The sequence below is a fragment of the Eleutherodactylus coqui genome, chromosome 12 (genome assembly GCF_035609145.1).
Source record: "Eleutherodactylus coqui strain aEleCoq1 chromosome 12, aEleCoq1.hap1, whole genome shotgun sequence".
In the NCBI taxonomy this organism is placed as follows: Eukaryota; Metazoa; Chordata; class Amphibia; order Anura; family Eleutherodactylidae; genus Eleutherodactylus; species Eleutherodactylus coqui.
Window position 1 is genome coordinate 59,427,724 of NC_089848.1, and position 23,849 is coordinate 59,451,572.

General features: G+C 43.0%; 1 protein-coding gene across 5 annotated transcripts in view; it reads left to right on the plus strand.

Moving 5' to 3' along the window:
• The window catches only part of LOC136586522 (probable serine carboxypeptidase CPVL), a 69,383-nt gene that overhangs the window by 38,318 nt on the left and 7,216 nt on the right, over positions 1-23,849 (plus strand). For all 5 annotated transcript variants that reach the window (XM_066584649.1, XM_066584644.1, XM_066584648.1 and 2 more), the window contains exons 10-12: positions 2,657-2,755; positions 3,767-3,940; positions 18,275-18,457. In XM_066584649.1, the coding sequence (XP_066440746.1) occupies positions 2,657-2,755; positions 3,767-3,940; positions 18,275-18,457 (456 nt within the window). The remainder of the gene's footprint in view (positions 1-2,656; positions 2,756-3,766; positions 3,941-18,274; positions 18,458-23,849) is intronic.

The following is a 23,849-nucleotide window of genomic DNA, read 5'->3' on the forward strand; positions in this document are numbered from 1 at the left end:
GGAAAGAAGTTTGGCAGCTGCATTGTGGGTAATAGGGGGTCTGGTTGAGGGACGGGGAGTGAAATCTGCTTTGATGACGCGTGTGCTTTATTCACCTTACTTAGCCTATCCCAACACATTGTGCTTGAGAACGCCATCCTTCACATTGGCCGTATTGAAGAAAAATCACTAACGGGAGAACAAATAATGTTATGATAAAATGAAGCACAACATTGATGTATTCATCTGGTAGAGACGTTCACCAATAAAACCCACACCTACTGTACCTGCCGACTGGAAAAATTACAGTTGAATCCAAGGTAGCGGCATTCAAATTGGCCTTCATATTGGTGACATGGCCCAACAGGTTTCCCCATTCTTTGTATACAAGATTGGGTCACCATCTGCCAAATGGTCTTCATTCTGTGGCTTTTTCCACACTTTTTTCCGACATCCTGCATTATAATGCTGCCATTTAGAGATGTGACTTTGTCAGGGTCCTATGGTGATTGGTAAAATTGGTAATCTAGGAATTGCCATTGAAGACCTTCTCAAGACGGACATCACTAGGCATGGAAGAGGTTACCATACGAGGAGAGGAATCTCCTCCCTTGTTGTCAGTGTAAAGTTCCATCAGCTGCTCCCAGGTTGTTTCTTTTTTTCTTTCATTCTCTGATTTGAAAGAACTGTTCCGTCTCTAAATGATACATGATTGTAAGCTTGTCTGCTGAAGGTGTGAGGTCTCCTGGTAGGGCAGAAGTAACTCTTTTATGTTGGCCCCAGACATATAATTGATTCTAGTTGTTGGCTATTGAGCGCTTGCTCTTGCCTCACCGATCGACCACCAACAGCCAGTCTGTCACAAAAGAAAACCGCTATTGGATTTTCTATATCACAAGTTCTAATATGAAGTTTGCTAGAAACTTTCAGCCAATAATGGCCCCATTTAGACACAACCAGAATCGCTCAAAGCCGTCTTTAACAGGTGGTTGTTCTGTCTAAATGCACTGACATTGTACAGTTTTGTGCACGAGTCGTTGATGTTTTCTTGAATTGAGCGATCCGCTGTTATCAGTACAGCCGGCTGTGCTGATGGGATTCTCTGTCCTGTGTCTTGCTGTGAAAACACAGCGGCAAACGGGCTGTGAGCGTGCAGAATAATACAGCTGTTTGCTTATGCAAAACAGCTGTATTATTCTATTAGCAGCTGTGGCTCTGTCCCGCTCCGACTGCATAACTGTATAGTAGCTACTATAGATTATGCAAAGATGGTCGCTCAAAACTATCACTCAAACTGTCGTTTGAGCGATCATCTTTCAGTGTAAATGGGGTCTAAGAATTCTCTAAAAGAGAAACCAAAATCTGGTTTCAGATGAACCAACCTTAGCCCTTATTTACATGAGCGTTTTAACGTGAGTGAAAATCGCAGTTTGTTTTTTTTTTTTATTTTATTTTTTTACTCGCAGGCCATGACCATCTTGGCGAAAATCGCAGGGAACTCCCATAGATTCCTATGAGAGCTGTAAAAAAAAAAAAAAAGGGGGGGTGGGGCGGTGGAGGAAGTTTTCCTGCATCTGGTGCTCGTTGAAGACAGCTGGCTTTGCATCGTGGCAATGCAGTGTTGGCGCATTTTGTTTGTTTGTTTTTTAAGCGATGTGACCCACATGAAAATGCATTGCTTGTGTGAAAGACCTTAGATGACTGTTTACGGTAGAACCGTATGGTCTGTCTGGTTCATTAGAATAGCAGATGGTCTTTGTATTGTGGCCATTCAAATTCGTTGTAGAAATTTGAAGCCACCTTTCGGGTGAATCTGATATTTGGATGTACAGATTTGTAATGGTCAACAAACCTTTCGGCTTCTTGCTGACCTCCCTGTTTTATCAGCCAACCATCACATGTGGATCACATTGAATGTACTGTCAGATCTGCGGGCAGTGTGTAATAAAGCGGCATTTGGGTGTACCCTGATTCTTTCTTACAAAATAATGTAACTTGTACCTATTGATTTAAAGGGAACCCGTCGGCACCTGTGAGCACCATAAACTACACTGTAGTGTTTTCTTGTACTGCACTTGGTGCAAGAGCGGGGCACTGGGTATCGCCCCTGAAAGTTGGCCATGGACAGTGCAGCGGACTTATCTCTGCAGGCTATGCACACATTGTTCTCTATAGGAGTGTGCGCACCGTGTACATAGAAGTATCCACTGCACTGTCTGCTCACTGACTTCCACAGGTGAAAGCGTGGGAACAGGTTACTGAGTGTTAAAAAATCCCCAGGCTCATCAGGACCTGCCTGATGTGCACCAAAACTTGGTTTATGGATCTCATAGGTGGTGACAGGTTCCCTTGAAGTTCCTGTTCCTTCTGGGTTTGAGTGAGTGTTACTACTCGGTGTTGGCTATCCCACTGTGCGTACCGAGATCGCTGCTAGTCCCTGGGTAGGACCATCTGCTGGATATCACTCGGCTCAGCTCCTTTTTCTCTGTAGCATGTTCCCACAGAATGCACAACAGGATCAATATGAGGGGTTCCCTTTAATGACTTGGGAGCACCTGATGATGAAGTTACTTGGTGAATGTTTTTGATGGCGATGAGTAAGGAAGAAAAGCGTTTCATGACACTCTATACTTGTGAAAAAAAAATAATTTACTGTTCCCGTTTTTTCGTTTTATAGGTGTTTGATTCATTACTGAACGGTGACCGGACGTCATACCCATCATTCTTTCAAAATGCTACAGGTTGCAGCAATTACTTCAACTTTCTCCAATGTCAGGTAAGACATTAAGTGATAAACATGTAATGGATCTACTATTAAAATGCCGCAATCTGGAGAATAGTTCTGCGACTTTTCATTATTTTGCCCAAGTTGCCTGGGGATAACACTTAAAAACCCTTAAACATCATTGTGAAGTACCGCTATAGTGATGGCTGCTGTCATCGACCCGGTGACTGGCAGTCAGTGATCACTGATCAGTCAGTTTGTCAGGCTAGCTGTATGACTGCTGCAGTCGTCAAAGTTACAGTTAGAGTGGGAACGTTTTATTTTAATTTAAGCATGATGCTTGATAAAGTCGCTACAGGTTGCGACGAAACGTGTTGCATATTTTGCACATTTGCATGTTTGTTTTATACCCTAAATAAATCCAGCGGGACAACCCGCATTTTTTAATACGAATGGTTCCTTGGAGCACCTTAGTTATTTTTACTTAAACTTTTCCATGTCTGCCTTTTGAGGAGTTGAATCCCCTTCTTTTTGGGGATACAACAAACTTTGGCTAGCTCATCCCTGGTCACACAGGGGGTTTCCTAGGGAACACATTCTCCAGCCTTTTGTGAATTCTTCGGACTTCCATTTATTAATTCTTCATGCCGACCAGGACTTGGAGGTGTGGGGTGGAAGGACCCTCCAGCACACGGGGGTACCCTCCACCTACACCCGGGTAAGTCGTTTCTTCATTTATTTATTTTTCATTTCGTTCTTTGGATGCCAAAGAGGAGCGCTGTCCTAACTGCTTTCTATTCTTCAGAAAGGTGTTAACTGTTAACCCATCCCAAGAATAGCTTGTCAAGTTGATCAGCCAGAGTCCGCAACTTGGGATCCTCGACTATTGACAGTTTGCTTGGTCCGCTGTTAGTGTGGATGGAGGTGGAAACGGACAGCTCTGCCCACATTGCAGCTGCCCGGGTTCAGTATTGCAGGCACAGCTCCCATTTGACTTCTATTTCACCATTTGATTGGATCTCCTGCCGGTATTGTCACTTTTCGTAATGTTTCTCCCTGCAGGAGCCAAAAGACCAAGAATACTTTGGACCTTTTTTGGCACTCCCAGAAGTACGTAAGGCAATCCATGTTGGTAACCTGACTTTTAATGATGGATCTGAAGTTGAAAAACACTTGCTTTTTGATGTGATGAAGACCATAAAGCCATGGTTGGTGGTGCTAATGGATAATTACAGGGTAAGTGTCCTGCAGCTTCAATCTCATTACTCACACCGGCCATCAGTGTTGCTTCAGGGGTAATGGGATTAACCAACTTTAAAAATAAGATAAAAGCAAAAGCGCTCCACTTCTCCCCATGCATCACAGCAGGAAAGGGGTCTGCAATATAGGGCTCACAGAATGATTCATTGCATTACAGCTTTAAAGTGGGCTGTTAAATGCCCTCGGGATGGCTGGTATTGAGAAATGTAGTCATCAATGTATCTCATTAAATGGCTTTTGATCCGCAGGTCTGAGTTGTATTTCCACAGCTGGAGATTCTGCTGGTTCTGTGGTGCAGTTAACGTGTAAACTTGTTCCAGTATGTTGGACAAGCAAAATGGCAAGTTAACCTTTAGGTCCTGAGAATGGTAAAGAAACCCTTCAACGTTGTGATTACACCTCCGCCGGGCTGAACTCTTCACACGTGACGGGAAGGGCTTACCAACTCGTTCTACTTGCACCACTTTCAGATCCTCCCATCAGCATAGCACAACAGATCTTTGATTTATCTGACCCGGTGATGTTTTTCCACCCCAGTGATCCAATTTTTGCAGTTTTGTCCACTGCCTGTTTTTCCCTTGGCCAGAAATGACACTCAAACTGGTCCCCTCCTGGTATGAGGCATACATGTTTAGGAACAGTGCTATGAATTTGGACACATTAGTTGGAGCACCAGTTTTGCTTGACTCTGCACAGTCACTTTATTAGCACCATTCTTTACATCCTCCTCTGATCCCTTTTGTTTAAGAGTAGTTTGCATTCACAGAATCCCCTTTCATTGGATGGTTTCCTCGATTACACCAGTATCTGTATACTGTCCAGTCTAACCTTTTGGGGTTCTCTCATGCAGTAGTGTTTGAAATACTGGCCCAACTAGTCTACCACCTATGCCAATGCCTCATTCGAAGTTACTCAGATCGCTCAGTTTTTCCATTCTATCATGAATTCACACTAAAACTGGTCCGTGGAAAACTTGTTCATTTGACTTAATGCTGCACTTTGGGGCCATGTGTCTAATTTCAACACAGGGAAATTCCAGTTTGAAAGGCCAGCTGTCTTTAATTTGGCGTATTTAAAATTCTGCTTGTGTACTATTTTGTATACGGATACAGTAGGCTCCTGTCTGGAAGAAAAAGGTTTTATCCCTCAGGTTAGTCCTTGGCCATATATTCCATGGGCTAACTGGATGGACTAATCACAACATTCGTTATGTGACCTATCAAAAACGTCACGTAACTCAGATTTGCAAGAGAAAAAAAATAGCGCAATTTTTTTTCATTTTTCTCCCGGTAAATTGACTGGACCCAGTGGGGCATCGCTGACTTCAGTCATTGTCACATAACTGACATTTTGTCTTTCTTTCACATGATTGACCTCATGATTGGTCCTGTGTATTTCTATTCAGGAAGCCCATGGATGCATTAATCTGTGGTCTTTAATGTTTGACTTTGCAGGCACATGGACTTCTACTTTCTAGTATAAGAAAGGTATATCCAACTAGATGGATATAGTATGCTAGGCTGAATGAAGACCAGGTTACTAGGAGATCTCCAGCATACAGCCCTGCTTGGAGGGTGGTGACTTATATTTACCTACAGATGTCAAAAGCAAGCCTTTATCACCTGCCAGTGCAATAATTGCAATAATTTTGGCCTTTGCTATCCAGTTAACCTTGTGACTTCATGCACTGTGATTTTTCCAGAAGGGCAGCACAGACTACAACTGCTACCATCGTCTTGTGTGGATTCCCACCGCCGGAGCCCATTCTTAATGAGTGGAGCGGTGGTCATACATGAGGCCTGCTGCTCCATTCATTTAGTGTCTATGGGACTCACAAATCACCAAGTGCAGTTTATAGCTACCCTGTTTCCCCAAAAATAAGACACTGCCTTATATTAATTTTTGCTCTCAAAGACGCGCTAGGCCTTATTTTCAGGGGATGTCTTATTTTTCCATGAAGAAAAAATTCACATTTATCGTTGAACAAAAAAAATGAACATTTATTATATACTGTACAGTAGCTGTCCTCACAAACCAGCATAACCGGACAAACTGTGAATCCTATTGAGAATTTCTTGTTACTACCATTATTTCCATGTACACACTGTCTGGAGACTGTAATGATCACCCCCTTAAGAATCAAAGTGACACACTGCCTGACTGACACACAGGGCCACAAAAAATAAGGGCTGTAAAGTACCTGGTTCCCACACACTGTCTGGAGACTGTAACAATCACCCACAGCAGTTCCTGGACCACTTGTACAGCAGGGAAGGTATTGCAGCTCCCGGCCACCAGGGGGAGCTCATCACAGCAGACTCGCACAGCAGGGACAGATAAGTCTTACTTTGGGGGGGGGGGGGGGGCTTATATTTAGCACTTCAGCGAAACCTCTACTAGGTCTTATTTTCAGGGGATGTCTTTTCAGGGAAACACAGTAGCTCTGTCAATCTCATTGACTTTGAATGGAGCGGCATGTATGAAAACCACCCCATTCAAATTTGTCTTGAGTGAGGGGCTATGACTATTCACATGCGTTAGAACTACTGTTCTGGAAGATTACTACAAGAAAGTGTAACCTGATTGTAATTAATATCATGGTTGTATGTTATGGACCAGACAATTGATCCTGTTCTACCACAGATGACAATATTGATCACGATCAACTTATCCTTTTCAGTTTGGTCTCGCGTCTGACCTTATTTGGGCCATGGACTCTGGAAGTCTTGGGTAAAGGGTAAAGTCCCCTGGTGCAAGCACAGAGGCGTGACATCATCTTGGCAGACTGTTTTTGTCATTTGCTATTGCTTTCTCCAGTTATCTTTAACCCCCCTTCTTCCCTAGCAAGCTGGGTACTCATTTTACCAATCTTGGAAGGATGGAAGGCTGAGTCAACCTTCAACCCGCAACCTTCAGGCCATGAGCGAGAGCTTAGGACTGCATACTGCTGCCTTCACACTCTGCACCACAGGAGCTCATTACTTACTGATAATTGTTCTGCACTAAATGGTCCTTCACTTTGTATAACTGTAGAAATCTAAAGCTGGGTTAACACGGTACGAATGTCGGATTAACAGGGTACGAATGTCGGGCAAACTATACCCGACACTCGTCCTGTGTGTCCTCGCTCCTGTGCTTCTGCAAGGGAGCTAGTATCTTTTTAACACTGCTCCATTCAAAGTCAATGAGATTGGCAGAAAAGGCTAAACTACAATGTCTGCAATAGTTTGGCCTTTGCTATCATGTTAACCTTTTGTGATTTCAATCAGGGTCACTGGAAGGTGATGAGGGTTTCCTTTGACATCTGTAGGTAAATACAAGTCACTACCCTCTAAGTAGGGCTGTATGCTCATCCATAGATCCCTTGTGGATAAAATACACTGAATTTGGGTCTTCCAGAAATTATTTCAGTAGAGCTTTTATTGAAAGGACAGAAAAGACTGGAAATTTTAATAAAAATTCAACCTCGACAGTTGTCTGTTCACCACATCTAATCCCCCTTTTTTTCCCTCCGATTTCAATATGTCTCATTTTCAGTTACAATGGGGGTCGTTCTCTATTTTTTTTCTAAGTTGTTAGACTTTAAGATGTTTAAAAAAAAAAAAAAGACCAATGTTGCCAAATGGCTGAGAACATGTTTGGCAGTCACAATGTTTAAAAACTAATGTTTAGTAATACCTAAATATACGATAAAAGGCTAGCAAAATTGGTCTTGAAACGACTTCTCCTCCTGATACAATCTTCCCCTATTGATGAGGATTACTGAGATTAGTTCATGACATGCGAGCTCCGTTCCGATAGTTAATGTGCCTGAGGACAGGAGCGGCCTGTTTAGAGATTACCTAGCCAGGAAATGATGGTTATAAAGCTGCAGAAACTGTCATTTTCTCATCTGCAGCTCGTTAAATCCCAACTAATTGCATCCTTGTTATGCTGCTTAGTGGTTTGAAGTTTTTGGCAGTTAACTTGTAAAACCTAAAATCTAAAAAGATTTGGGATTTTTCCCTAACATTCTCATTTTTAAAAGGATATTTCGGCTTCGGTCTAGGAGCAAGTTAAAAAAAAATTACCTTTTAGGTTAAAATTGCATAATTATAGCAAATTAGGAAATGCTTTTTAAAAAAAAAAAAAGCACTTCCTGCCTGCTACTTTGTTTTTCGATAAGTGTATCAAAGTTGCCTGAGCGCGCACAATATTCCGTTAATGGGTATAATTGATATATAATTTTTTAATCTCTTAATGAGGTTTGCAAGGAAGTGTTGACCTGCCAAATTTTCTATCTAGCTCAGGTTATTGAAATGTGTGCAACCTGGACTTATCTTACTTGGTATGTAAGGCTGTGATTACACTGATATGCTCATCAGTGATCTGATGCCAGAAGCCTACTGTATAGTCTATCTGGTACCGGCAGAGCAGGAATTTTTACGTGGTGTCTGACATAACTTGCGGCACCACCTTGCAATGTCCCGTTTGATCACTGCAATGAGTAACCCTTTTAACTTAAACATACCCATATAGCAAATGATTTGCTGCCAATTGTCAGCCGAGGTGTCCGTTTACCTCTTGTGTGAACTGTTGCCCCTGGGCAGCCTTAAAAGAAAAGAGGCCTCTGCTCGCCACACTTCACTCAGAAAAGTGAAATTAAGGTACCATTTGTTACCTAGTTTGAAAGAAATGGCAAAAGCAGCTTTTGAAGTTTTGTAGAGTAAGCAACAGTAGTTACACAAATTACTTTTTTTTTTCTTTCCAATGTCAGCGTATTATACCTACAAAAACTTTTTTACATTATCGTTTCTCCTTTAAAAAAAAATTGGTCTAGAAACAGTAAGGCCGCCTGCAGACGGGCGGAAATTCCACGGCGGGATTTCACGCGAAGTTTCTGCCCCTGGAAGCTGCCATAGGATTGTGTTAAACGCAATCCTAGGCAGACGGCCACGTGAAATCTTGCGCGCCAAACAAATCGCGGCATGCTCTATTTCTGTGCAGAGCTCGCAGAGACCCGCACAGAAATGTCACTCCCCGGCCGCCGGCTCCGCTCTGCGCATACGCCGGCAGATGCTCGGGTCGGGTCCCGCTGCGAGATCCGACCCGGCCGTCTGCAGGCGGCCTAAGGGATAATTTACGTAAGGGTACAATTACGTCCTGGAGCATCAGGGTATATATGAAGAGGGCTCACGGGGCAACCTCTCTTCATACAACGTGGGCGTCAGATGTTTACTACAGCTGACACCTGCAGGCATTAGCTGCAATCGCAACCATTAACCCTTTAAATGCCCCAAACGATGTTCGGGGTCCTTTATGCCCCCCCCCCCCCCCCCCCCCCCCCCCCGTAGTGAGATCGATGAAGCCGTACAGGTGTCGTGGCAGCCAGGGGCCTCTGAAAGGCCCCTGAGCTGCCTTAGGAGATTGCCTATCAAGCCGTCCCCGTGAGTGGCTTAATAGGCTGCCTGTCAAATTGCAGTATAATGTAATGCTATAACGTTACATCATACTGCAGGAGCGATCAAAGCATCGCATGTTGTGGTCCCCCAGGGGGGCCTAAAAGTAAAGTAAAAAAATCAAAGTTTTTTTTTTTAATTGTAAAAAAAAAAAAATAATAAGTTTAAATCACCACCCTTTTTGCCATATCTGTAACTAAAAAATCTAAATCCTAAAATAAAAATACATATTTGGTATCGCTGCGTCTGTAAAAGTCCGATCTATCAAAGTAATACATTCACCGTGTGGGGTAAATAATGTAGTCCAAAAAATAAAGAGCGCCAGAAATGCACTTTTTCAGTTACCCTGTCTCCCAGAAAAAACACAATAAAAAGCGATCAAAAAGTCGTATGTATTCTGAATTAGTACTAACGAAAACTGCAGGACATCCTGCAAAAAATGAGCCCTCACTCAACTACGTCGACGGAAAAATAAGTTATTGCGCGCACAAGAAGACCACAGAAATTGAAAAAATTAAATGTCTTTGAAAAAAAAAAAAAGTAGTAAGGTAAAAGAAGCTTTACAGGTTTGGCATCGTAGTAATCGTACTGTCCCATGGAATAAAGTTATGTAGTTTTTGTTGCAGTTTGTGCGCCGTAGAAACAAGACGCACTGAAAGATGGCGGAATGTGGTTTTTTTTGTTTGTTTTTTTTTTCATTTTGCTCCACTTAGAAGTTTTTCAGTACATTAAATGGTACTTTAAATAGTACCATTAAAAAATACAACTCATCCCACAAAAAACAAGCCCTCAGACATCTACCGCGATGGATAAATAAAGGAGTTATGATTTTTTTTTTTTTTAAATTTATTTTTTTTTTAAAAGGGGGGAGACCAACGAAAATGCGGGGAAGAAAGGGGGGGTCGCGTCATTAAAGGGTTAAACAGCATTTTGGGTGACAGACTACATTTAAAGCGGTTATCCACCTCCTACACCTCCTCCTATTGATGACATATCCATTCTTGGGATAGGTTGTCACTAGTTGATCCGTAGGGGTTCCCTACTTGGGGCTCCAGCCAATTAGCTGATCTCCTGGTGGTTGTCAATGTGTGTATGGAGCTGGAAGCAGATGACCCTGTATGCACTGACAGCCACACAGAGAAGAGCTGATTGGTTCAGGTCAACTCTCGAAGACCTGTCATGAGGTTGGATAGGTCGATGGTGTAGAGGTGGGCGACTCCTTTAATTGCTTCAGACGAGTCACTACCTTTATCTTAACCCCTTTAAAATACAGGCTGCAGCTACTGTGTGCCCCCCTCATGCTATGCTGCATCTGATTGGTCAGAGCCTTCACTGATGGTTTTGACTTTTTAAACTCCTTCACACACCGAACTTTTGAGCCACTTTTCAGTAACTTTGTAGTCTAAAACAATAAAACCTCTGAATGCCCACAGGGTAATATAATGCACCGTAGACCATTACTGATTAAACTGCGCATTCTATACAGAAAATCTACAGCAAATCTCACGGCTGAAATGGCCTTACCAAATAGCACGGATTTTAATCGGAAGCCAATTTAAAGGGTATGTGGCGGTATATTCTCCTGATTGATCAGACTACAGAGTGGAACAGTTTCAGAGGTAACCGGTTGCTTCAGCAGCTGCCCACCCATCAAGCATTTGCGTGTCTTCATGCCGATGTCAGATCGCGGTGGGAATGTGTCTCTGGGCAACACCTTTATCCTATTAGACATCTCCATTTCCAAAACGTGCTACGTGACCCAGCTAGTAGCACCTTTTTAGTGTATGCTCTATCCTTATAATTTAATTCCACATCTTGGCAAAGGAGGTCACCTTCCTTTGAAGCAGGAAGGAATGTTTGCATGCGTTGCTTTTTTTCCAGGGTTAAAAAAACACAAGATTGCTTTCTTCCGAACACAGCGCCACCCCTATCTGTGTTTTGTCTGGTATTGCAGCTCAGCTCCCATTCACTTCAGTGGCACTGAGCCGCAATACCACATGCAGCCTTATGGACGAGGGTGGCTCTGTTTGGAAGAAAGTAGCCCTTTCTTTTTTTTCACCCTTTTCTAACTCTGGAAAACCCATATAGGGTAAAAAGATGGACCCATTTGGTGCTTCTGGTGTCCAGTAAGGTGTAAAGTACATTTGGCTGGCTTCTTTCTGTGAACCCTATGCTAACTGGTTTATTCCTCATCCCACTTGGACATTTTTCATACTTGGATGTATAAACCTTATAATATACACTTAATATCTGCTGAAATTGACTACAATTATAGTTTTCAGTGTTTACTAAAAGCCGTGGTGAATGTATTCCCTGTAGTCTAGTATATATTCTCATTGTCCCACACAGATCCGCTCTGGCTGACAGATGTGGAATGAGATCTGTGAGATAAGAGAGGCCCTAAATTCCATATTTATGGAAGAAAAGTGTCTCTTGTGCGGTCTTCAGTTATCTTGATAATTGGATGCTGGATTACATGCGGTACACACATGCTTTTTACATAGTTCAGGATTATATAGTGTTGTGTTCTTCTCCGGAGACCTTCTGTAGACTCCTTTGTACTAATAGATGAGGTTCGGGAACAGGGTCCCCCACTAGTATGCAGAGGTGTTAGACTTGCATTTATAGAACAAGGGGGTTAATCATAATTTCTTAGCTATCCGGTTTCAGAATTAACATTTTTGTAATTGACTTCATGTTTGAAAGATATTGACCTGTTTATCTTCAACTTGACTTGCTGTGAATTGTGCCTTGGTACTGACTAACCACATAGGTGTTTTGGTACTTTGCTTTCCAGTACAGTGTCTGTGTATCCAAACCATGCAGCCATAGGCCCCTTCAGAATGTATAATGGTATAGACAGGGCTGTCCTCCTATATGCTCTGATCAAGGAGCACCTTACAGCCTTTATTCGCACCTGTCTGGATATCTGGGGGATTACAGTTGGTGATCAAGAATACAAGTATTCTGAATTTCGCAGAGGTCTTCCTTCTAAATATTTTTTTTCTCAGTATCGCACTGTAAATATATTATACAGATTGTGAACTTTGTCGTTTTAGAAAAAAAAAAGCTAAATTGTGCCCTCAAATTGGCAAAAAAGCAACCCTTCAAATACACTTTGTAAAAAAAACAAACAAAAAATTTTTTGAATACCTAGAAGTTTTGCATGCAGTTAAATCTCAGGCAGGTATGCAAATGACTAGAGTTGTAGTGTAATTATATGAACGGTCTTACCACCTGAGGTCCTAAAATGATTCTACCCTCTGCCTATAAGAAGGCTCTCAGAGGCTACTTGAGTAGTGACCTCTTCCGCTTGTGTAGAGTTTGTTGACCACTAGATTCCTCAACTAGGTAAAATCCCTTTGACTGCATCGTAAATCGTTTGAGATGTATCGCATTATTCCAAAAGCTGAATGGTCGTATCAGCAAATTGCCCCCTGGGCCGTTCTGACCGGACTGTTAGGTCAGATGGACGCATGAGGGCACACAAGGTGACAAAGCGTAGGCCGCCCTTGACAGACCTCCAGTAGAGAGGATCATTTCATTGTCCGACAAGCACAAGTAGCTCCAACTGTTTCATTGTCTGCAATACAGAGACATGTAATACCATCGTTCTAGGCCCCTGTGTCTGGCGAAAGCATTTCCAGGTGCTGGAGACCTCGGGGTGAGTGCCCCAATCCTGGCTTTTCTGTGGAGCGGCACACTGCCCCCACTGCTGGTGTGATAGTCTGGTGGGCCATTGCATTACGACGGTCGGTCACCCCTAGTAGTAGTACAAGGGACCTTCACAGTTCAGTGATATGTTCAGGACATCGTGCAGCCAAATGTGTCGCGCCTCATGGCGGTTTCCAAGAGGCATTTTTCACACAGCAATGGTGTCACACTAATGTCCCCACAACATTTCCACACTTCTATGGCCGCCCGCCTGGTCAACAGATTTATCGCCAATAGGACATATATGGGACAATCTGGGATGCCAACTTAGACAGCCTATGAGTTTACACGATCTAGAGGCTGTTACAGGAAATGTGAGCCAATATGCCGCACCCGATACCCAGATACCCTACGGAACGTGTACATCTCTAAGCCCACCCGTATCACATTAGACTCCCTCAATACATGGCCCACTTCTAATGTCATTCTGCACTTGTCGTACACGTGCAGCATTGCATTCTTCTGTGGTCCATTGCACCCTTATTGATCTTCCTAGCCCAGTACTTCCATACACTGAAAATCTATTTTCCCATCAGGCAGTTCTAAAAAGTACTCCTTATGGGTCTTTGAAAGCGGCACTCGCTAAGTTTCCTTCTTGTTCTCCAAAACCACACTTCAACTGCGCAGTACCCCATCAAATATATTCAATTATCACTTCTTTTTTTTTCTTTTACCATACGACCACCTGAACTAACAGTTTTCCATTGGTTCCTTACAAGCTTTGGGCATATATGACTATATCTCCTGCCCCCAATACACCCTTTCTTCTGTTTTACAAATTGTTACTGTCGCCTCATACTCAAGATTTTCCCTCATTCTATAGTGCATGAGAGACTGAATTAGGAAAATGATTCTCTGCTGGCCTATGGGCCAATTGCTTCTACTTAAGTCATTGCTTCCAAAGCTCAAGAAATTAGCAACAATTTTGGCATGATGGTACCATATACCTGCCATCCCTCATAGGTGGTACCCCTCAGTCTTTGATGCCTGTTGGTAATGTGGTGAGGCAGGGTGAACATAGTGGAGCTGCCCTCCTTGTCGGGCTTCTGTGCTGCGGTCCTGCAAATCGTGAGATAACCGGTGTTTTCATTCCTAACGCCTCCAAAGCCAATCTACTTGCAAAAAAATCTTGCTTGTAATCTTTCACAAACTACCGAAACAGTCATTCCTCACCATTGGAAAGCCATGGAAACAACTACCTTATAGATAGTGATGTAGATCCAACGCATGAAAGACCTGAATTCACAAACTGCGGTGGAAATGATTACATATGGCAACATCTGGTGCTTTTGGGCTGTTTTCCAATCCTCCCACTATAGTTCACAAGAGTGATAGATCACATCCCTCAACTAAGGCTCCCATTTCCATGGAGTACTCTTCTTCACTGATCTTTTTTCCCTTCCCTTGGCATCCCTCAATATCCTAAGACTTTTCTTTTTAATGGAACTTGCGGCATTGTGTTTTCCTCCTTCGCAGTCTTGGCCTTCTCTCCTCTCCAGCTTTTCTCTTCTCGGTGCTTATGAGGGTTTTTCTATTGGGAGACACCCTGTGTCGTCAATGAGCTGGTCCCTGGCAGAGTCCTACACAGCCGCCTCTCCACGTTGTAATTATTAGTCCTCTTGCCTGGTTGCAAGTGAGTTTTTAACACTTTCTGTTCATTATTAATAATAATCCATTACATTTTATGTAGGCGTGAAAATCATCGTTCATCTTTTGCCAGTCATTCCATCTAAATGGCGCTTGTCCAGTCATTTCCAGGCATATGCCAACTCCTCTAATGGCTCACTCAATCCATCGCTGGTCTATGACGAAAAAGACGCAAAAAATTTAACTATTTGTGCAAGTAAATGAGTGTCGTTTGAAAGCGAAGTACTGATTTTGCTCATTCCAACGATTAATTGCTCTGTGCAAGAGAACCCAAAGACACTATCAGTAGTTTTCCCCAAATGCTCTCCACTTCTGCTACTGATTCCTTTTTGGACTAAACATAACTGCTGTAACCTCTTTGCACTCAGATCCAGTCTGTCCCATGAATCCAAGCTTTGCTACGTGCCACAGAGCAATATGGAAGTAATTACTATTCTGCTCCATTGTTCTAAATGGTGTCCCATCTGCAGCGTGTGACCATGTTTGTGAGGCAGGACTTCCCATGTTGTGAGAAGTACTGTAAAAGACAGATGAGAAGCAACAGAAAGCATATTGTTAATGGCGCTGAGGAATTCGGGTTTATTGATGCCAGGATGTAAAGATTTAAGGAGCAACTCCCGCCTCTATAGACGCTGGCATCTTTATGGGCCATGGACTGAATGGTGATCTGTGATACAACTGGCTTTGCTGGGTTTTACTCCTACACACTTCAAATTCTGCATCCCCAGCTGTCCGTGTCTGTGCGGTGCCGCTTCCCTTCTGATTTAATGCTCCATCCTGCCTTTCCAGCACATACACTGAAAGCAAACATATATGTGATGGGAGTATATTAGTATACTGTACCAGAAGGACAAGAAAGGGATCACATGCTTAGTACAATATATGTATGACTGGAGTTGCTTTTTTTCACTTAGGCTAGGTTCACATGGAAGGTGAAGTCCACACGAGTTCATGATGAGACTCGCACCAAATGGCGCGGGTTTAGAGGCAGGCTTTCCACGGCTGATCTGTAGCGGAATGCTTGTTGCGGACATTCCGTTGGACATCCGCCCCGTGTGGACCCAGCCCTTGGGCTCTTCTCACTGCATTTGTCCTACACGGTTTTGTTTCTGGGTTCTATCAAACTGCATTCAGACAGTCATAGACGTGTCAAATGGTGACCGCTTTGGTCTCTGTTTTGACGTGGGTTACGTTTTTTGACCTAATTCGAGAGGACTGGAAAGTGTAGTAGAGTCTGTAGTTTCAGCTGTAAAGGTGCATTTGAACAATTTATGAAGAAAAAAAAAATGTTCCCTCTAAACGTGAGCCGATGACTGAACGATGAACGAGGATCAGTCACTTCTTGATCGTCGTTCGGTTTCTGCAGGACTAACGATCATTGTTGGCTCATTCACTCATAATTCCGTTTTTAAACACTTCTCGTTCAGTGTATTCGCTATTTGAAACACTGAATAAGAAGTGAACGATTCTCATTGAACGAGTCATTGATGAATCTGCCGGTCTAAACAGGTTGCGCAAACGAGGTGGTGATGACGTCACCAGAGCATTCGCTCCTGCTAACGCAAATTGTGCAGTGTAAGAGCAGCATTACTAAACAGTAGAAGGTAAGTAATATCTATACAGTTCAAAGAAATAATTGATTGATTTCGTGAAGGTTTTTAAACACTAACTTGGGCTTCTATGGTTGTGTAATGTATATACTGGTAACTTCGGCTTCTATAGGTGTGTAATATATACTGGTAACTATGGCTTCTATAGGTGTGTAATATATACAGGTAACTTGGGCTTCTAATGGGTGTGTAATATATATACTGGTAACTTGGGCTTCTAATGGGTGTGTAATATATATACTGGTAACTTGGGCTTCTAATGGGTAATACATACGGGTAACTTGGGCTTCTGTGGGTGGGTAATACATATGGGTAACTTGGGCTTCTTATGGGTGTGTAATACATACGGGTAACTTGGGCTTCTAATGGGTGTGTAATACATACGGGTAACTTGGGCTTCTAATGGGTGTGTAATACATACGGGTAACTTGGGCTTCTAATGGGTGTGTAATACATACGGGTAACTTGGGCTTCTTATGGGTGTGTAATACATACGGGTAACTTGGGCTTCTTATGGGTGTGTAATACATACGGTTAACTTGGGCTTCTAATGGGTGTGTAATACATACGGGTAACTTGGGCTTCTAATGGGTGTGTAATACATACGGGTAACTTGGGCTTCTAATGGGTGTGTATTGTATACGGGTAACTTGGGCTTCTAATGGGTGTGTATCGTATACGGGTAACTTGGGCTTCTAATGGGTGTGTATCGTATACGGGTAACTTGGGCTTCTAATGGGTGTGTAATGTATACGGGTAACTTGGGCTTCTAATGGGTGTGTATTGTATACGGGTAACTTGGGCTTCTAATGGGTGTGTAATACATACGGGTAACTTGGGCTTCTAATGGGTGTGTAATACATACGGGTAACTTGGGCTTCTAATGGGTGTGTATCGTATACGGGTAACTTGGGCTTCTAATGGGTGTGTAATGTATACGGGTAACTTGGGCTTCTTATGGGTGTGTAATACATACGGTTAACTTGGGCTTCTAATGGGTGTGTAATACATACGGGTAACTTGGGCTTCTAATGGGTGTGTAATACATACGGGTAACTTGGGCTTCTAATGGGTGTGTATTGTATACGGGTAACTTGGGCTTCTAATGGGTGTGTATCGTATACGGGTAACTTGGGCTTCTAATGGGTGTGTATCGTATACGGGTAACTTGGGCTTCTAATGGGTGTGTAATGTATACGGGTAACTTGGGCTTCTAATGGGTGTGTATTGTATACGGGTAACTTGGGCTTTTATGGGTGTGTAATACATACGGGTAACTTGGGCTTCTAATGGGTGTGTATCGTATACGGGTAACTTGGGCTTCTAATGGGTGTGTATCGTATACGGGTAACTTGGGCTTCTAATGGGTGTGTAATGTATACGGGTAACTTGGGCTTCTAATGGGTGTGTATTGTATACGGGTAACTTGGGCTTCTAATGGGTGTGTATCGTATACGGGTAACTTGGGCTTCTAATGGGTCTGTATCGTATACGGATAACTTGGGCTTCTAATGGGTGTGTAATGTATACGGGTAACTTGGGCTTCTATGGGTGTGTATCGTATACGGGTAACTTGGGCTTCTAATGGGTCTGTATCGTATACGGATAACTTGGGCTTCTAATGGGTGTGTAATGTATACGGGTAACTTGGGCTTCTATGGGTGTGTAATGTATACGGGTAACTTGGGCTTTTATGGGTGTGTAATACATACGGGTAACTTGGGCTTCTAATGGGTGTGTAATATATATGGGTAACTTGGGCTTCTATGGGTGTGTAATATATACGGGTAGCTTGGGCTTCTATGGGTGTGTAATATATGGGTAATTGTATATATGATAAAGGTTTGCAATATGGAATTTCAATGCACAATATATAGTCTAAAATAATTTTTGTGATGTAGGTCCTGATGTACAGTGGTCAGCTGGATGTTATAGTGGCTGCTCCTCTTACTGAACGATTCCTGCAGACTGTACCCTGGTCAAGACTGGAAGAGTATAAGAAGGCTAAGAGATCATTCTGGAAGATCCGGCCGACAGATACTGAGGTGGCCGGTTATGTCCGAGTGGCTGGAGAGTTTGCTCAGGTAAGATCTATCGGGATGTGTAGATGCAGCGAAGTTTAAGTGTGTTCTGCAGTGGTAAATTCTGCACCATCAGTGTGGATTTTGATGCGGGCAACACTCTGATCAAGGAGTACATCGGGCACATAGTGTCAGCAGCTTGCACTTGTACTCTTAAAGGTTTAAAAAAAAAAAAAAAATTAAATTGCTGACACTTCATATGTGTTTCATCTGCTTTATGAAAAGTTCATAGTATCATATAAAGTGGCAAACTTAACCCTTATGTGCGAATGTCCATCATACTCTGAAAGCCTGGAGACCAAGTTTAGAGGACATTTGCACATATGGGTTAAGTTTTCCACTTTGTGATCCTATGTATGCGTCTCATTAGCTTTATGAAAAGTTCAAAGTGTCGGCAATTTATTTTGAAGTTGATTTTTGACATAGATCCACATCAAACTTCACCCTTTCAATCAGAAGGGTGAAATGGGCTGATCCGCATCAAAATCGGCACGAATGCTGTGGATTTTGATATGGAATATAATGCAGCCATTTCCACTGCAGAAAATCCACTGTGTGAACGCACACTTAAGGGGTATTCCGAAGGATGAAGTTAGTCCCTATTCACAGGATAGGGACAAACTAGCTAATTGGTGACGGTTCAACCTCTGGCACCCCACCAATCCCAAGAATGAAGCAGAGGTTCTACATGCAGCACAACCACACCATTCATTTCAATGAGGGTATTGAAAATCGAGCACTTGAATATTTATTTAATATTGCTTGTCCTGGTCAGACTCCACTGATTAATATGGCCATACAGATGCTTGGATCTGGTGGTTCAGCTCTGTCCCATAGTGTACAGGACTGAGCTGCAGTACCAGGCACGGCCACACCTGTAGGGCCATTGTAGTGGACGTGGTGCTGGCTGGGGCCATGCTTGCTAGGTGCCTGTGCTTACCAGAGGGGAAAATCCTCTCTAGGGCACCATCTGAAGTCTTCACCACCTAGTCATACCAAAACTTTCCACCTCTGTTGATGGAATATGTTGTGCAGAAGTGCAAGAATCACTGCTAGAATCCTAGAGTATTTCTTTTTCTTCTGGAAATGGGACTCAAGTTATCAGGATGTATATTATTGGTTATTGATGACTCTCAGCCCTACGGTATAACCATGGGGTTAATTCATACACATGAGTACTTGGGAAGCGCACAAAATAGAAAGCATATTTAGAGCTTCCATCTGCTGCACAGCTTAACAGAGGTGCTGCTGGCTCTACACGGTGACATCCAGGGTCTTCCATCTGATGAGAAGAACAAACACAAGTGGCTGATTGCATCCACATGCTTCTGATGGGACTCCTTTTGTTCTATGCAGAACCACAACAAGCAGACAGGACCCTTTTTATAAAAGTATAGCGACTTCTGTACCAAGTCATTGGTCTTGTCTGACCAATGACTTGGTCCAGCAGTTGGGACCACCACTGATGTTGAAAAAGGGTAACAAACTTCCTTTTTAGCAGAAAGCTAGCCGTGTTTTTTGTGCAATTTCTAACTCTCATATTTACCATTCTGACCTGCAGCATTCTAAGATACGCTTATATAGCAATTATCGGCAAGACTCGAGATGAGCAATAACTGCATTGTGTCAGGGTGGTTTCGGATCTGCGTTGGAACTTCCTTCCGGTGTTTGCAGCTGGTTCTGCAATAGAACCTCTGGCCGGAGGACACTGCATGCAGCGTTTTCTTCTGTCCAAAAACTGGTGGACCCCCATTATAGTCAATGGGGTCTGCCTGGTGTTGTTTGGTTTCGTACAGAGATTAAATTGTTAGGAAAGGGGAACCCCCACAGCCAGCTCCCCTGACTGAAGCAGTAAAGCAGAATCCCCAGAGCAGATGTGCAAGCACCCTTAGTATGGTGAGATAAACTACTTTTATGAAGGTATGCACTTTGTTTATTACTAAACATGCATAAAAACCTGTATTTTCAGCTCAGTGCTGCTAATTAGTAGATTTCACTGAACAGAATTTAGCAGACATGAACATAGGCTCCATAAAAGGATTAAATGCTACAGAAATTGCGTTCTTCCAGCAGATACTATTTGGAGATTGCCTATAAAACAGCTTATGAATTCCCAATGATGGCTGTTTAAACATGAAGGTTTTAAAGGAGCTCTAAACATAGAGAATACACTCAAAATAACACCCAGGCCCTTCCTTCCTTAAAATAAAGGGGTTGTCTTCAACTTTTTTTTTCTTAGTCAAACAACCGGCTGTTATAAAATAAGCCATAGCCTCCTCTCTTCTACCTCCGGGAATTGCTGCAGCGGGCCCCGCAGTGCTCCAGGTTACTGACAGTAGATGCCACTTGACTGCCGCAGCCATTCACAGCCTGCAGCATCACCACTTGTTTTTCCCGGGTGAAGAGAGGAGTGTGGTTTATTTTTGCTTTTAACACACGTGATTTTGTTTGTTTGTTTTTTTTAAGTCTGATGCCCCTTTTATTACCTACCTTTCCTTTTTTATGTTTTTTTTTGTCTTGTTTTATAGTTAAAAATGTAGCATAGAATAGCAACCAACCAGGTGAAAATGGAAGAGGTCAGCTGGAATCTAACACCTGACAGTTTTACAGTAGGTTGCAGTCTGTAAAAATACATAAAAGGTCTATCTTAAAACTATTTCCATTTCACTGATTGGCTAAGAGGGATCACCTGACCAGCTGTGGCCTGATCTATAGGTTTTTAGTGAGCCAGTCAGATCATCCTTACCAGACGGATGTAATGGTTAAAGTACTGTGCATTCCCAGCTGTCTCCTTCTTTCTCGGTGGGGATTACCACCAAGTAGAACATTTTCCCAAATGTCGGTCAGTCATAGTAATTTTTACTAGTTTGCTATAACACTGAAGCAATCTGCTTGCTGGGATTTCCTTCAGACTCCTTATGCACATATTGTACTTGGCTTCCAGATGACCGTTCCAATATTGTAATGTAGCTATGAACATGGCCAAGTCCTCCCGTCTGTGGCCGGTTCCTCATTGCCCCATGCAGCCTCCTAATTTGAGGTCTACATACTATACTGGATTTTGTTCTCCCATTAAATGTATCCTGTTCTCTTCCTTCCTAATGTCCCCAGTAGATTAGACGTTTCCCTTTCTCATTTTACCGTCTCGTTCTGTATCCTTATTTCATAACCTGGATGGAAAAATAATTTGTGGAAGAATACACTTTTGTTTTCACCTTCTTGATAGAGATGATAATCAGTAGAAACAAATCGTTGCGGTTAGAAGAAGCCATAAAGTAGTGGAAAATATCTCAATTTGTTCCAATTGCATGTAGCCCAGCTGTAGCAGTCATTCACTTTTGTGCTCTGTTTGCAGTGTTTATATGCATTCCAGGATTGGATTTCCTTAGTTGGGGTAGGCGTAATATAAACTGTAAGAGGTGCAGGGGGAAATGCAGAGCCAAGACATATTGGACAACTGCAGCCATAATAATGGCAGAAGGAGATTTATTCTATTGTCTTATGAAAACGAAAATCGTCTGAGAGGAAATGAGTGTCTCCCCTGATCGTGAAAGTGTTCTCTTGGTGTTCTGGTCACCTCCCACGGGTTAATAAATTTGTCTAATGGCTGAGCACACATGTTAGAGGGTCCAGATGGGGCAGGATTGCCGCTGAATTTCCGTGCAAACCCTCTGCAGCATTTGCAGTAGCAGCAAAGTGAATGGGATCTTGAAACTCTCTCGTCCACAAGCTGCGGAAATCTGCACAAAACCCATGTGGAAATGAACATGCGGTGTGGTATTCAATTCCGCAGCTAGTCAATTTTATCATTTTCCACTGCAGAATTTGCCTTTTTTCAATGGGTGGGGAGGGGAGGAATTTTCCAAAAAACCCACTTCAAATACACCCCAAACGGTGCAGATTTTAAGTTGGCTTTCCATTGCTGAACTGCAGCAGACTGCCAGCTTTGGACATTCTGCTGTCAGTTAGCCCCTGTTTTGACCCAACCTTAACCCTTTGCAATCCAATTTTGGATTCAGGGTTTCCTAGGGGTTTTTCTCTTTCTTCCATTATACAATGGCACCATCTGCTGGCTAAAGCCAGTACTGCGGTATGTGACCTGCTGGAGAGGGCCCCCCCGACAACAGAGCGGCCAGTAATCTACAGTAAGAATACCCTGTCGGACATCTTCCGACATCGGAGCTGTACAGGCTTCAATCAGAATGTCTTTAGACGTCACAGTGGATTGGAAAGGGTTAATGTTTTTAATAGTTACTTTTTTACTCTGGTGTTCAGTGGAATTCTCATTGGTCAGATCTGACATTGGTGGCTTACGGCTCAACTTGCACAGGATTTTTATTGATCCATTCACGTTAGCGTTTAAACATTTGCGTGTAGACACAGGCCTGAAAAAGATCGCAGCATGCTCTATTTCACCATGTATCACGTAGGGACACAGCCCTATTCTTTTCTATGGTTAGCGCATGCAACGCTGTCCATACGCAAAAGCTTGCTCTTGGGCAACATTGGACATGCAACTCCGTTATGTGAGAGTGGCGGAAAAAAAAAAGGAAACTAGTCACACTGTGCATGACTTTGTGTGCGAGATACGCTGTCATGCACAGTGCACTCGCCAGTTGGCTGTGTCTTTCCCCTCCCCTGCTTTGAGCCAGCCTAGCATTCGCAAGATTGCTCAAGGCAGTGATTGGCTTCACATAGCATTCCTGCTGGCGGAGGCCAGTGATTGGCTGCAAGATTCATGTGAACGAGGGTCCAGCCTGTGAACACTACAGGACCTTCTGGGACCGAGAATATTCTACTGAGGGGGGACATCATACTGGTGTGAACAGCCGTGGGCCTTTGGACCCCTTAATCCGCAACTAGAAGTATGCGCTATATAAAGTTTTTTTTTTTTAATAAGAATTATTAATAGTGACAAGTTGGGTGATAAAATGGGCCTATTTGATATGGTGAAGGGCAGAGTTAAAGGTTTTGAGAATAAACGTGGATTGGGCAAGCTGAAATCCCACCATCCGACCCTTCCTTCTGCTGACATCTGTTGGACAATTTGGTCACCTCCTTGCACATTTAATGTTTGGCCAGTCCTGCTGAAATTGGCAGGTTCAGCTGACTTGCATCTAATGTGTCGGACCATATTAATAGTCTAGCTTCCAAGAACTAGTCTTTCTGAGTAGAATAGGTGCATACGTAAGATTATAGTAAAGGAGGGGGGGTGGGGGAATTTTGAGAATGCTCTAACCCTCATTTTCTTTAGTAGCAGTTGGTACTGCGGTGTAGTCCATGGGACTGGATAAAGAGTTGGAAGATTCTCTGGAGTCTGGCTCCATCCCTGATCCCTTACAGTTACGTTGTATACAAACACGTTGGCGTAAATATTTGGACCAACAAACTAAAA